General features: G+C 46.6%; 1 protein-coding gene and 1 long non-coding RNA gene across 4 annotated transcripts in view; one reads left to right on the top strand and one right to left on the bottom strand.

Annotated features, from left to right (window-relative positions):
* Positions 1 to 1,058: 1,058 nt before the first annotated feature.
* RFT1 (RFT1 homolog) overlaps positions 1,059 to 14,459 on the top strand; it is a 36,241-nt gene continuing 22,840 nt past the window's right edge. For both annotated transcript variants that reach the window (XM_032322166.1, XM_032322157.1), the window contains exons 1-6: positions 1,059 to 1,168; positions 5,497 to 5,582; positions 7,824 to 7,940; positions 9,045 to 9,234; positions 9,806 to 9,907; positions 13,426 to 13,563. In XM_032322166.1, coding sequence (XP_032178057.1) covers positions 1,106 to 1,168; positions 5,497 to 5,582; positions 7,824 to 7,940; positions 9,045 to 9,234; positions 9,806 to 9,907; positions 13,426 to 13,563 — 696 coding nt within the window. In that variant the 5' untranslated portion in view covers positions 1,059 to 1,105. The remainder of the gene's footprint in view (positions 1,169 to 5,496; positions 5,583 to 7,823; positions 7,941 to 9,044; positions 9,235 to 9,805; positions 9,908 to 13,425; positions 13,564 to 14,459) is intronic.
* On the bottom strand, positions 4,948 to 12,789 carry LOC116578155. 2 transcript variants are annotated; one of them, XR_004280754.1, is made up of 5 exons: positions 12,715 to 12,789; positions 12,259 to 12,475; positions 7,353 to 7,776; positions 7,130 to 7,253; positions 4,948 to 5,547 (listed from the first exon to the last, which is right to left on the bottom strand). It is a non-coding gene; the product is annotated as an uncharacterized LOC116578155 (long non-coding RNA). The 2 variants fall into 2 exon arrangements; XR_004280751.1 differs by having other exon boundaries at positions 7,130 to 7,776.

Genomic DNA, 14,459 nt, shown 5'->3' with positions numbered 1-14,459 from the left:
CTGCCTTCTTGCTGTATCCTCATATGGCAGAGAGAGAGCATTCCTTTCTTTCTTATGTCTTCTTATAAAGGCACTAACCCCATTCATGAAGGTACCACGCTCATAACCTATTACCTCCCAAAGGCCCCACCTCCAAGTACCATGACACTGGGGATTAGGGGTTCAACGTGAATTTGGAGAGGACACCAGCATTCACTCCATCGCAGGTCCTGACTGTAGTACTCGGGAAAGTCAGGACAATGGGGTCTGGGAGAATGGGTGAGGGGCTGGATGGGCCATCAGGGAAGGCACTTTGGGCCGAGGGCAACAAGAACGAAGTCTAATGCGATAAGGGCCTGTTTGAGGAATGGTAAGTGTTCCGAATGGCTAGAACCGGAGAGTGTTGGGAAAGGGCAGTGGTGGCGTGAGAGGTGGTTCAGAAAGTAGACTGTGGTCAAATCAGAGCAGCCGATGCTGTGCGTTGTGCCTTATGTTTTACAAAGCGCTTCCCGCCCATTCCTCTGCTCTGTCCTCACCACGGGTAGCACGTAGACAAAAGAGGGGGGTTTTAGGATCTGAAGCCCAGAGTTGGCGCCACTCACATCTCGTCTTACTCATCTGACGACAGGGCCCAATTCTCAGCTCTTTAGGAAGGATGACACGCACGTGAAAAGGCCGATTTAACTTCCGGTCCTTCAGTCCTTTCTGTGTAAAATAATGGTAATTCCTGTCCTGCCTAGTTCTGGGGGTTGTGGTCCAGCTTTGTAAACCAAGACCAAAAGTCAAGAATCTTAATGAACAAGGCCGGGAAGTTAATGTTCCTTAGCTGGGAGGCTGAGAGCCTCAGGGACGGGACTTTGGCTACTTTAAGAGTTTCACTTAACTCGGGACGGGAAGGGGTATGAACAGAAACCTCACAAGCTCAGCCCAAATGAGAGAAGAAACGCGGCGCCGGCTCAGTGACGTCATTCAAGCCGGCCGCTTAACGGACCAAAACGTTTCGTGCTCCGCCTCCGCCTCCCCAAGATCACCAATCAAAGGGCGAGTCGCTCCGTGACGCTGTCTCTTTGCGACGCGGCCGGTAGGCGGTGGCGTTTCCGGGTGACCGAGTCCGGGCGCCGAAGCTATGGGCAGCAGGGAGGTGCTGGGTCAGGCGGCCCGCCTGGCGTCCTCCGGTCTGCTCCTGCAGGTACTCTGTGCCCGGCCGGTCCGAGCTCCACCCGCAGCCGGGATGCGCGGGGAGGCGGCCCTGGGGCCCTTGTGAGCACGCCCCGGGGTACACCGAGTCCCGGTGTGGACCCCACTTACAGAGGGGTTGGACAAGAGGCGGTGGCGGCGGCGAAGGAGCGCCTGGGCCTGGAGCGCTGGCTGGGAGACTGCAAACAAGTCACTTTGGTTCTGAGCATTGTATCTCCCATATGGGTAGTAGGAGGCAGGTCGGGTGGCAGGTGGTCTAGAATATGATGCTTTTAAGGGAAGGGGTTCACTTTCTCCATGTCCCATCGCTGACCCTCGGACCCCTTTTCAGACGCTCTGACTCCCACCGAGTTGAGAGAGACAGTATGGCATAACTAAGAAAAAGATACCTGGTGTAGGACTCCTGGTTCTGCCTTGTGCTAGCTGCATGACCCAGGACAAAGGACTTCGGCCAAAACTCAGCTCCTCGTGGGAAAACTGGGGTCATACTAGTACCTAGCTCATAAATTTGCTACAAGGCTTGACTGGAGTCATAAAGATAATTGTACTTAATGCTGAACCTGACTCTTAGTACGCACTTCGTAAATATTGGCTGCATTTTCCCTCTGGCTATGTGACCTTGGATAAGTCACTTCCCCTTTTTAGCCCTAATTTTCATCATCTCTCGGATAAGGTACATGCCAGTTGGTCCAAATGGTCTTTAAAGATTCTTTTAACCTAGGAGCTGGTCATTCTAAGTCAAGGGGCTCAGTTTTTCCTGTGTTGCACTCTTGAGCCGTTTAGCCCTTACTCAGAAAAATCCTGAATCTGCCCTCCCCTTTATTTTAGAGGCAGCATTTCACTTGGATAACAGGAGAGAAAACCGGGCACACTTGAGCTCAAGTGTAATCCTTGTTACTTGGCAGATCCCTGCCCTTGTGAAAAATTGCTTTACTTTGAGCATCAGTTTTCCTCATCTTAAATGAGAACAGTAATGCAGCCTCATAGGGTCATTAGCAAGATTAGATGGCATGACTGTTAAGTGCCTGGCTCATTATGAGTACTTAGTAAATGTTAGGTATTTTTATTATGGTAATAAGGATTTTAAAAATGGTCCTTATAGGGATGAAATGAAATAGTACATAAAGCATGTAGAAGAGTTCCTTGCACAAGATAAATGCTTAATAAACATTCACCTAACCCTAAAGTAGGTGAATCCTGAATTTACCAAGTCTTTTTTCTTCTATTCCACAACATAAATAACGCAGTTCGGTGTTTTAGCCATAATGCTGATTGTTCAATCTTTGATTACCTTACCACCCGGATTGGCTTCATAAACAAACAAACAAACAAACCACATCTTAGCAGAAAATACAATGGACTAGGAGTCAGGTGTCTACCTGTAAAGTGAAGCTGGGTCATATGATTGTTTGTGACATTGAGTAAATCACTTTGCTCTGAGTCTTAACTTGCTTTCTGTGCATTTACCCAGTTGCTTTGAAGGGGCAAATGGGTACCAAATGTAAGAGCTTTTTTAAAGTTCTAAAGTCCTTGAGGGAGGTGGGTAGGGGACAGGCTAGATGGGTGATAGGTATTAAAGAGGGCACTTGTGATGAGCACTGGGTGTGGTGTGAACAGGATAAATCACTGAATTCTACTCCAGAAACCAATAATGCGCTGTATATTAACTAAAATTAAAATATACATATATGATGCATGTAATAAATTCCTTTTAATGTGAAAAAATAAACTGTGAAGTCCTTTACAAAGTTAAATGAAGATTGTGTTGCTAATAAGGGCCACTGTGTGGAGCAGATACTGTGTAGCATGAACAGCTTCAGAGCTTCATTAACTCAACTTCAACTAGGAGATAGGGATATAGCCCGAGACATTTTCTTAGACAATAACTTTGACTCTTGTTAGCATAAATAGGTGTACGTCTTTTTAAGAATACAGCCATAATCTAGGCTTCCTGAGTGTTTTAATCTGTGTATGTTTAATCTCCTATGTGTGCAAATGTGCAAATACTTGAGGTAGGTTTGCGATTACACTGTATTCTGCAAGAATTTGAGAGCTTATTCTCTGTCTTAATTCTGAGCTGATCATAGTGAAAGTATGAAGGTCTTTCATTTGTATTTGTTTTTCAAAAATGCTTTCACCTTCACAATCTTATTTGATCCTTGTTCTCAACCCTATAAGATAGGTAGAGGAGTTAGGAGATGATGGGTTTAACAGCTAAGTGGTGATTTGAGACTCTGAGCTGAGCGCTTTTTTCCATTCAGGGCTGAATGGAATTGGCCTCAAACGTCTAAAATTGAGTAAAGAATTTGGTGTTTATATATATACATGTATATATCTGCGTTTCCTCGGAGAGCTACAGAGCTTTCATCAGGCATTCCCCAAAAGGCCACCTTTGACTCCATAAAGGTTAAGACTGTGGTAGCTTGGCTTTGGAGACCTTGTTGCTCTATGACTTCAGTGTTACAGACACTAACAGTGTTAAACTGTACTCTCCGTTTTTGGTCATATCTTTCCCCAGACATTTTCAAACCGTCATGGCCTATTGGCAAACTTTGATTGAAATCTTTCAAGGTGTAGCTGTTCAGGGGCGCTTAGGTGGCTCAGTCAGGTGAGCACCCAACTCTTGATTTTGGCTCAGGTCATGATCTCACAGTCATGAGATTGAGCCCCATGTCAGGCTTCACACTGGGTGTGGAGCCTGCTGAGGATTTTAAGATTCTCTCTGTTCCTCTCCCTCTGCTCCCTCCTCCCCCCCAAAAGGGCTCATGCTCTCTCTCAAAAAAACCACCAGGGATGCCTGGGTGGCTCAGTTCATTAAGGGTCCGCATTCAGCTTGGGTCATGATCCCAGGATCCTGGCATCAAGTCCAGCATCAGGCTCCCTGCTCAGTGGGGAGCCTGCTTCTCCTCCCTCTGCTGCTCCCCCTGCTTGTGTGCTCACTCGCTTTCTCTCTCTCTCTCTCTCTCTGTCAAATAAAATAAACAGAATCTTTGTTAAAGAACTTAAATAACCAAAACCAAAAAACAACCAAACAAATTGCAGCTGTTCACACGTAACTCTGAGAGTGATTTGTCATTTGCTGGGGAGCGCATTTGAGTTCCACCTGCTGTGCTGCCTGGATGCAGAGGGGCCGCTGAGGTTTGCAGCTGGTCAGTATCCCCATTTAGCATCCCCACCTGGCATCCTGTTCTCAGTCTCCTGCAAGAATTCTTTGCTCAGGTAGTTTTCTTGAATTGACAGGTTTGAAATCTTGGTATATATCCTCTTCAATGGCGATAGCTGGACTCTTTCTCCCTTTCCCTATTTTATATTATCTTATTATTTACAGTTATCATTTAAAAGTTACCTCATTGTGTGTCGGTGGTACTCAAAAATTTTTTCAAAGGATTTTATTTTGGGGGCGTCTGGGTGGCTCAGTGGGCTAAGCCTCTGCCTTCGGCTCAGGTCATGATCTCAGGGTCCTGGGATCGAGCCCCACATCAGCCTCTCTGCTCAGCAGGAGGACCTGAGATCCCAGGACCCTGAGATCATGACCTGAGCCGAAGGCAGAGGCTTAACCCACTGAGCCACCAGGCACCCCAATAAGTAAATCTTTTAAAAAATAAATAAAGGATTTTATTTTTAAGTAATCCCTATACCTAGGTTGGGGCTCAAACTCATAACCCCAAGATCAAGAGTCACATGCTCTACTGACTGAGTCAGCCAGGCACCCCGTACTTAAATTTGAAAAAAAAAAAAATATATATATATATATATATATATATATTTTTTTTTTCAACTCCTCTCAGGAAAGTAGCAAATATTTTTTGCTTTTCTAATTGAGAATACAAGTTAAAAGAGACTAAAAGTCATTATCAGAATCCCCAGATATTACTAGGCAGAGAAGAAAGAGAAATTATGCCCTGTGATTCCTAGAGATACCGCCGTACCCTGCAGGCTCCCACTTGCTAAGCATGTGCTATTTCTAAACAGGCTGGAGTGGGGGCCAATGTGAAGCACTAACTAGAATTCTCTGTCTCCTGGAGCGCCTAACTTTGAACTGGAAGAAATTCACTAAATATGTCAGGGCCTCCCTCTTATCAATAAATTAGGGAGACTTCCATGTGCCTTTGTGGGTTCTTGACCATTGCAGAGGTGTGCTGAGGGACCCCAAGGAATGACATTTCAGCAGAAATGCAGATAGGCGGCGCGTTTCTGAGAGGGTCTCTGGCGAAGCTGCTGTCAGTACGTTATTAGGGAGAACAGCCGCATTGTTTTCATTTCACAAGTAAATGTTCCCAACATAATTTATTCTCGTGTATTTCCCCTCTTTTTCCGTAGGTGTTGTTTCGCGTGATCACCTTTGTCTTGAATGCGTTTGTTCTTCGCTTCCTGTCAAAGGAAATCGTTGGCATAGTGAACGTAAGGTAAGAAGGGATGAGCCCTGGCACTGCCCACAACCCACACCCCGAGTCAGGGCACCTTTGTGTCACCCTCGGATTTTAGAAGCACGGCCCTTTCCCAGAAGCGGAGTGTTCTAGCAGTGGGCTGAGGGAGAGCGTGCTGGGCTGGGGGAATGAGCAGGCGATGTTGCTTCTAATGGCCCCATGGAGTGTTTTCCATTAGCGGCCTCCAAGTGCACATTTCTCTGCCAGCTGTTCCGGTTTGGCTGCTCTGGGAACCCAGGAGAGGAGTGGGAGTAATTCCTTGCAAACCCTGTCTCAGGTATAATCCTGTGTTCTTGTCCTGCTGACAGCGAGGGAAGCAGGAAATCTGCAGTGCTTGAGGATGTGCTTCATAACTGCAGGCCTGGAGCAGGCTGCCTTCCCTCCTCAGTGACTTTTATAATTGGAGAATGGAAGCTAGGGTGAGAGCTTGAGTCCCTGTCACGAGTCCCTCAGCGGCGGCTCTTAGAGAGCTGCCTTGCTTTAAGACTCCATTTTCTTTTTTTTTTTATTCCTTTCCTTTCCGTTCAAGGGCACCCACACATATTCTGAATTCACAAATGACACGAAAGTATATGGAGTAATGTGAGTGCTCAGAATAGCTCAGCCTCTCAGGTGTAGCTTCGTGTCCTGATAAATAAGACGGTATGTTCCAGACAGCATTTCACACTGAATACCCACCAAACAAGCTCCGGGCTCTGTTCTCCCAGCTTGCAGAAGGTTCTCAAACTTTGATGGGCAAAGGAATCATGTGGTTTACAGTAGGTGAGACTGAGGAGGGACCCAGGAATCAGTATTTTGACAAGCTCCTCAGATAATTTTTTTAAAAGATATTTTATTTATTTATTTGACAGAGACAGAGATCACAATTAGGCAGAGAGGCAGGCAGAGAGAGAGAGGGGGAAGCAGGCTCCCTGCCGAGCAGAGAGCCCAACGCGGGGCTCGATCCCAGGACCCTGAGATCATGACCCGAGCCGAAGGCAGAGACTTAACCCACTGAGCCACCCAGGTGCCCCTCCTCAGATTATTTAAAGGTAAGGACCATACTTCAAGAAATACTGTGAAAAGCAGGAAGAGGGGCGCCTGGCTGGCTCAGTGGGTGGAGCATGTGACCCTTGATCTTGACGTTGGAAGTTCGAGCACTATGTTAGGTGTAGAGATTACTTAAAAATAAAATCTTTTTTTTTTTAATGTAAAAAATGTGGGCACCTGGGTGGCTGAGTCAGTTAAGGGTCTGCCTGTAGCTCAGGTCATGATCCTGGGATCCTGGCATGGAGCCTTGCCTGGGGCTCCCTGCTCAGTGGAAAGTCTGCTTCTCCCTCTGCTGCTCCCCCGACTCGTCTCTCTTCCTCTCAAATAAATAAATAAGATCTTTCAAAAATCTGTTTAAAAAAAGTAGGAAGGAAGGGGACCAAATCTCCTCTTAGGTGCTCAGATTTGAAAACAGTTTGGGCCTCTCGCCATCTGGTCTCCTCCAGATTGGCAAGTCTCTGCTTTGACAGCCATGGTCTAGCCCACCCCCTACTTACCATATGGTCCAGTCTCCTCATTGGCAGTGGTGGACAGAAGCCTTGGGTGGCTACATGATCCTTGGACAACCTCAGAGAGACCTTAGTCGTGGGCTGTCCCCACTCTAGCTTCATCAGCCACAGCCTGTTGATGAGGGAAAATCTCAGCTACCACTCACCCAGGTGCAGGAGGCTCTTCCTAGGTACTGCCCACCCAGCAAGTATGCAGATAAGCCTTGCTGACCTGGGTTGCGGTAACGTGTGTAACAAGTCTGTTGGCTGTCCTGAGAAAGCTTTTGGCGAGAGCTTCCGCTCAGTAGAGCCTCTGCTTCTCTTTTAAGAACTGATGGGTCACCGGTCTCAGTGCGACCAAGAGATCCGATTGCTGTGTGCGGTCATACCTTGTCCTTTTCTCGTTAGTGTCAGAGTCATACCTCTGCTATTTGCTCTGAAGCGGTAGGTTTTGGGGGCCACTGCAGCATTGTCTATTCTGGCACAATGCTCTATAGGCACACTCTCAGGTGTCCCTTGTTCCGTTCCTAACTGCTGTTCAAGTGGATCAGATTAGTATGGGGCCCCGCAGGAACTCACTGCCCTTCACATCACCGCCAGTGACTTCTACCCAACACTTTTCCTTCCTGTCACTGGCAAAATCTCAGAAATTCTCTCTGGAAAAAAAACAGAGTCATTTTTGATTTCTGCTTTTCCTTTACAGGCTAACACTGCTTTACTCGACCACCATCTTCCTGGCCAGAGAGGCCTTCCGTAGAGCATGTCTGAGCGGGGGCCCCCAGCGAGACTGGAGCCAAACCTTTAACCTCTTGTGGCTAACGTGAGTTGTGGTTTGGCAGGAGACAGTGCGAAAGCAAGAGTCTTAAAGGTTAAACAGCAACATCTGCCCAAAGCTGAATTGTCTCCAGCTTTGGTTTAATGGGGGGTTTCTGGGGCTGGGGCATGGGGCAAGAAGGAGAGAGTGTCCAATTGGAAAGAGTTTGTTGGCTGTTTTCTCTGTGGGTGGCCAAGAGCTCCGGGTGGGGGTTTCAGGGCCAGGTTTCTAGCCCTGTTTCTACCCTCTTGGGAGGTTGTTTCTGCCATTCCTGATGCCCATTCTGGGCCCCACTGGGACTGTGCTATCTTCTTCATTCGTAATCTTTGCCGCTGTAGTCTTTTCCAAGCTTTTAACAACCACTTAGTATTTTTTGAAAGCCTTTTAGGGCTTTCATTATATCTTTCTTCAATTTTGTTAGGTTGATTTCAGTTCTGAGCCTTTTAGAATAATCCTGAAGGTCAAATACATCAGCTAAAACTTGTAATGGCTTTTCTGCAGTTAGATCCCTGCAGAGAGGGCTGGTGCTGGCTACATGACTCCTTCTTGCCCCATGGAAATGACTGTCGTGAGGCTGGGAGGTGTTTATTTTATTCAAGGCCTGACAGTTAACTACTCAGTCATATTGAAGTGCTCTGTGGTGTACGTGTGAAGGGACGCTGTGCACTGGACTGTTGCTTATTTGGGTGCAAGAACCAACTGGATACTGTCTTTTAGTCATTTGCGGTGCCAACAACAGGCATGTACTTTCCGGGAATTTTGCTTATCTCCTCAGCGTAATACACTTGATAGGAGTGTAGGTTTTGGCGTTAGTTGGGGATCGGGTTCTGCTTCTGCCCTTGACTAACTGTCCATGACCTTGACCAGATTACCCAGTTCTTGTCATCAGCCTTAGTTCCCTCATCACTTAAATGGGGATAATGACAGGATCATTGGGAGGTGTTGGAGACGTAAAGGAAGTGGATCGAGTACCTGGCGTATAGGAAGTGCCTTGATAAGTGGTAGATATTTTTATGTTATATTTCCTTTCTGTTCGGTGCGGCTATTTTAATATATATTAATTTTTATACTTAGCATATTAAAAAAAAAACCATTTTTTCCCTTTTCTAGCGTCCCCCTGGGTGTGTTTTGGTCCTTGTTCCTGGGCTGGGTATGGTTACGGTTGCTTGAAGTGCCGGATCCTAATGTCGTCTCCCACTATGGAACTGGAGTGGTGGTGTTTGGCCTTTCGGCCGTGGTAGAGCTTCTGGGAGAGCCCTTCTGGGTCTTGGCACAAGCACAGATGTTTGTCAGACTCAAGGTCAGTGTGCCTTCTGCTTTGATGGGAAGTGTGAAAAATAAGAGAAAGAGTGGTTTCTTAAAAATGCTTTCTAGGAGAGGATGATTTTTTTCCAGATTTGCATCTAAAAATGAATTTGGAAAAAGATAACATGATCGGTTTAGTTCATTTCCTTGAAATTTGGCAGATGGGCTGGGCTTAAGTTTACCTCTGCTATACTGTTAATGCAAAATAGATTTACTAATAGGGAAGATACTAGTTTAGATAAGAATTTAAGAGGGCTGTAAAGGTTTTTCAGACTTTTCTAGTGATTCTGTACGTAATTGCATACTAACAGTAACTTTTCATCTTTCAAAATAGGTAATTTGATAGGTACAAGAGAATATATAGCGTATGTGTGAATCTTAAAGCATGATAGTATACTGAAGATCCAACAAACTGCCCAGCCCACTAGAGCATTATGGGTGCTGTGTCTAACCCTCTGCCCCATCCTCACTGCCAGGGTGGCCACTGTCCCAGGCTCCTATTCGTCATTCCTGTGCGCCTTTAGCTTTTATTAATGTGAGGTGCCCTCTTTACCCTGTTCCTGCAGGTGATTGCTGAGAGCCTGTCCGTCATCCTCAAGAGTGTCCTGACAGCTTTTCTCGTGCTGTGGTTGCCTCACTGGGGGCTGTACATTTTCTCTTTGGCCCAGGTAAGAGTTACAGCTTTTCAGTTTTGTATAATCTATGTTTCTCCATTTTATTTTTTTTCTTCTTGTTCCCATTACTGTGTGATTTACATTTGGAGTATTCATGCCTGTGAGGCAGGCTGGGAGTTCTAAAAAGACAGCCTTGACCGTGCTTTTCTGTTGGCTATCCCTCCTGCTCCTGGCGTCCCCAAGGGCCTGGTGAGGTCCCTGCGCTAGACCTCGCTGTCAAACATAGTGACTCCTTTAGATGTTCCGTGGGCAAGCCCATTCCAAACTCACCTTTGATTGTCTTATGGAGGAGGGGAAAAAGCAGTGAGGGGGTGGGGTGGGAGTCAAATTGCATACGTGTGATTTTTCCCTGGATTTCAATCAGGTGTTTTCAGAATAGGAGGAAATTCTGCCAAGCCTGTTCGGAGCTTGGACTGTAATCTCACACAATGCAGAGCACAGGAGCCAAGTCCTGGCAGGCACACTCTCACTTCCGGCAGGCCCTGCCTCGTTGCCATCCCATGTTCTGGTTCTCGTTCATATCCGTAGCTCTAACGAAAGTACAACTGGAGTACGGTGTTCATTTTAAAAATGAAACCTACGATCCCATAGGTACTGGAACAGCTTATAGTACAAAGCAGTTTGTAATTTTTCTTAATGTATAGGAAGATAAGTTAAAATTTTTAGTAGCGACTTATGTGAAAGTCTTCCCCGTATCTTAGCAAAAACTACAAATATTGTTGTGAAACACAGAAAAAGTAGATTTCAAATCAGTGGTATAAGCATGAGAATTGCCTCCTAAAAGCAGTTTGCAAATAGTTGCATATCTTAGAAGAGTTATTTGTGATAATTTTTGCCATGTTTTATTCGATCTGGGACTACAGTTTTCCACATTAATCATGTTTTTGATATCCTCTCCCTAATAGGACAGGAGGCCATGAAGATGCCGTTATTGGTTGACTCCTTTTGGGAAAGACACTTGTGTTAGGACTTTGTGATGCTCCCACGCAGGACACATCCTAAGTCAGCAAGGCCCATTCCCAGTTTACTTGCTTTCTTATTATAAGACTTGGGAGAGCTCTTCTCTGGCATTTTCTCTGTCAGTGTCTGTGTGAGAGGTCTAAGAGCCAACAGCACCTCATATCAGCAGGCGATCCCCACCACGGCTCTGGGATTCCCCTTTGTCCAACCCACTTCCAGGTTCTTCCTTAAACAGTCCCTTACCCCATGGCATCATATGTCAAATAAAAGGGTCACTCTAGAATATATAAAGAATTCTTACAACTCATCAACAAAAAGGCACACTACCCAAAATGTAGGTAAAGGACCTCAATAAACATCTCTCCAGGGGCACCTGGGTGGCTCAGTGGGTTAAGCCGCTGCCTTCGGCTCAGGTCATGATCTCAAGGTCCTGGGATCGAGTCCCGCATCGGGCTCTCTGCTCAGCAGGGTGCCTGCTTCCTCCTCTCTCTCTCTGCCTGCCTCTCTGCCTACTTGTGATCTCTCTCTGTCAAATAAATTAAAAAAAAAAAAAATCTCTCCGAAGAAGATACCCAAATAGCCAATAACCACATGAAAAGATGCTCCATATCATTAGTCATTAATAAACATAAATCAAAACCACAATGAGATACTACTTTGCACCCATTAGGGTGGCTGTTACCAAAAAATAAGAAAATAACAAGTGTCGATGTGGATATGCAGAAATTGGAGCCCTCACATATTGCTGGCGGGGATGTAACACGGTGCAGCCATTGTGGAAAACAGTTTGTCAGTTCCTCAAAAAGTTAAACATAGAACTGAGGTATTATGCCTAGCAGTTCTGCCCCTAGGTATATCCCCAAAAGATTGAAAACGTATTCAAACAACTTGTACGCAGATACCCACAGCAACGCTATTCACCACAGCCAAAAGGTGGAAACAGGCCCGATGTCCATCATCTGATGAATGGATGAACAAAAAGCGGCATACGTGCACAGCGGATTAGTCCTCAGCCATAAAAATGATAACTCGCCACAGCACCAGGAACTCGGAAACCATTATACTAAGTGGATGAAGCCAGGCACCAGGCTACCGATTGCACGCTTCCATTAATATGCAGTGTCCAGATAGGCGAGTGTATAGAGACAAAGCAGATGTTCATTGCTGGGGTGTGGAGGACTGGAGCGTGATGGCTTAATGGGCACAGAATTTCCTTTTGGAGTGATGGAAATGTTCTGGAATAAAGTGGTGGTTGTACAACACTGTGAATGTACTAAAAGCCACTGAATTGTATATTTTAAAATGGTTATAACACTCGGTGTTATCCTATGTAAATTTTTCCTCCCTCAAAATAGGGAAAGGATCACGTAGTTAGGATGTCCTACCTGAAGACTGCCCATGGACTGTCACTCTTTCCCCAGGTGCTGGTCTGTGGGAAGGTGCAGGGAGGTGGAGGAGGGAGTCCTGTTGTCCCAGGGGCTGTTGCGTCTGGTGGCATGGCTCACAACAGAGCTGCTATGTCTTCTTACAGGGCATGAAGGGATGGTGGACTCTGCCTTTGGTACAGGAGCAGGCTTAGCATTTCCAGATTAAAAGCAGGACCTGGTGGTGCCTGGGTGGCTCGGTGGGTTAAGCTGCTGCCTTCGGCTCAGGTCATGATCTCAGGGTCCTGGGATCGAGTCCCGCATCGGGCTCTCTGCTCCGCGGGGAGCCTGCTTCCTCCTCTCTCTCTCTCTGCCTGCCTCTCTGCCTGCTTGTGATCTCTCTCTCTGTCAAATAAATAAATAAATAAAATCTTTTAAAAATAAATAAATAAATGAATAAATAAATAAAAGCAGGACGTGGAGGGCCCGTTCCCTTCCGAGCTAGTGTGCATTGCATTCACAGCATGGAGAGAAGGCAGAAGGGAGCCTGTGAAAGGGGCTGTTTGGATACTCCTCCCAAACTGCAAACAAAACCCCAGGCTGTGGCTCCTGGCCCCAAGCCACCCTTTTGTCCTGGCTCTGTGGAGGGAAGGGTGGGCCCTCTTATCACCCCCCAACCCGGAGTCCCTCTCCCGTTCTGGAGTGGCTCTTGCCCTGCCCATGCACCCGGCTGAGAGGGGGGAGCTAAGAGCTCAGTTCTGCTTTGTAGTCCCCGTCACAGCTTATGGGTTTCTGGGAAAGCCCCTGTCATCTAGGACGGGGGTCTCTGCATATAAGCACAGGACATGTGGGTCCTCGCAGGGTGCTGTCGAGGCAGGAGGGTCGATCCTTTGAGAACATGTCTGTCATTGCTGTGGTGCTGGCACTAGGGGATGTCTGTCAGGGAAATGATGTTCTGCCTGCCCAGAACTGTTCTCCCAGTCAGCTGCCGTGTTTGGAGCCCTTTCCCCAGAGATGCCGCAGTGGAGCTGGCTCTTCCCTGGAGCGGGAGGCACTGCTGACTGGAAGGTGCAGTTAATGAAGACAGTTCTCTTTACTGTTTGGCTTTTGAGGTTAGATTTCCAGGCAAATCTTAATTCTGCCTGTATTAAAAGCATGCCACTTAAATCCACTATTTTCTTTTTTCAGCTTTTATATACTACGGTTCTGGTGCTCTGCTATGTTATTTATTTCACAAAGTTATTGGGCTCTGCAGAATCAAACAAGCAACAGGCTCTTCCCATCTCCAGAATGACAGATCTGTTACCCAGTGTTACAAGAAGTAGAGTAAGTAATACACTCTATCTCTTATCATTTTAATCACAGATGCTGATTATCCTGGAAAGGAGGAAACTATTACTTTCTCACTGATTGCTGTCATCATAGGGATGATTTCATAGCTCACATTTATTGAGTGCTTGCTGTGTGCTGGGGCAGGATTTCTCAGCCTGGGCACTATTGACATTTGGGGCTGGATAATTCCTTATTGTGGGGGCTGGCCTGTGCATTATAGGGTGTTTAGAAGCACCCTTGATCTTTACTCACTAAGTGCCAGTAGCTACCACCTCTCAGCTGTAATAACCAAAAATGTCTCTGTGGGGGACACATGACCCATAGGGGACAGCACTGCCCCCCGTTTAGAACCATTGTGTAGCCAGAGTGCTGAACACTTTACGTGCCTTATGTTTAAAGTTTATACCGACTCTGTGAGGCTGACCTTATTATTTCTATTTTAGGGTTGAGGAACTGAGGTTTAGAGACTAACCCTCTGGCCAAGGTGAGGGTCAGAGTGAGGGCAGGAGCCTGGAGTGGCTTGAATGCCCATAGAGCATGGACTGTAACCACCACATGCATCTCTCTATTTGGCTGTGTCTTGGTTTTTCCCAGGACTGACTTGCAGCACAGGGAGTCCAGTGCGCCGACAAAACAGAGATGATCCCTGCATTGCTCCATTACCTAGAGCTGGGCCGGTCTTTCTGGTGACGCCCTTTCCCATTGAGGGAAATCCCACTGAGGATTCCAGGTGCTGATGTGTAGGAGCAAGGCATAACCTTTTTCTTCCGAACTCTTCAGTGCTCAGTCCATTTGACTTTTATTTCCTGACTCTGGTGGAGTCGTTGCTACTGTCTGCAGCCCCTGACTTGTGCATGTGACGTGACGGCTCACTGTCTCTGCCCAGTGCT

The sequence above is a fragment of the Mustela erminea genome, chromosome 1 (assembly GCF_009829155.1).
Source record: "Mustela erminea isolate mMusErm1 chromosome 1, mMusErm1.Pri, whole genome shotgun sequence".
Taxonomy (NCBI): domain Eukaryota; kingdom Metazoa; phylum Chordata; class Mammalia; order Carnivora; family Mustelidae; genus Mustela; species Mustela erminea.
The sequence above is the reverse complement of the archived record's forward strand: the minus strand, read 5'-3'. Positions and strand labels throughout refer to the sequence as shown.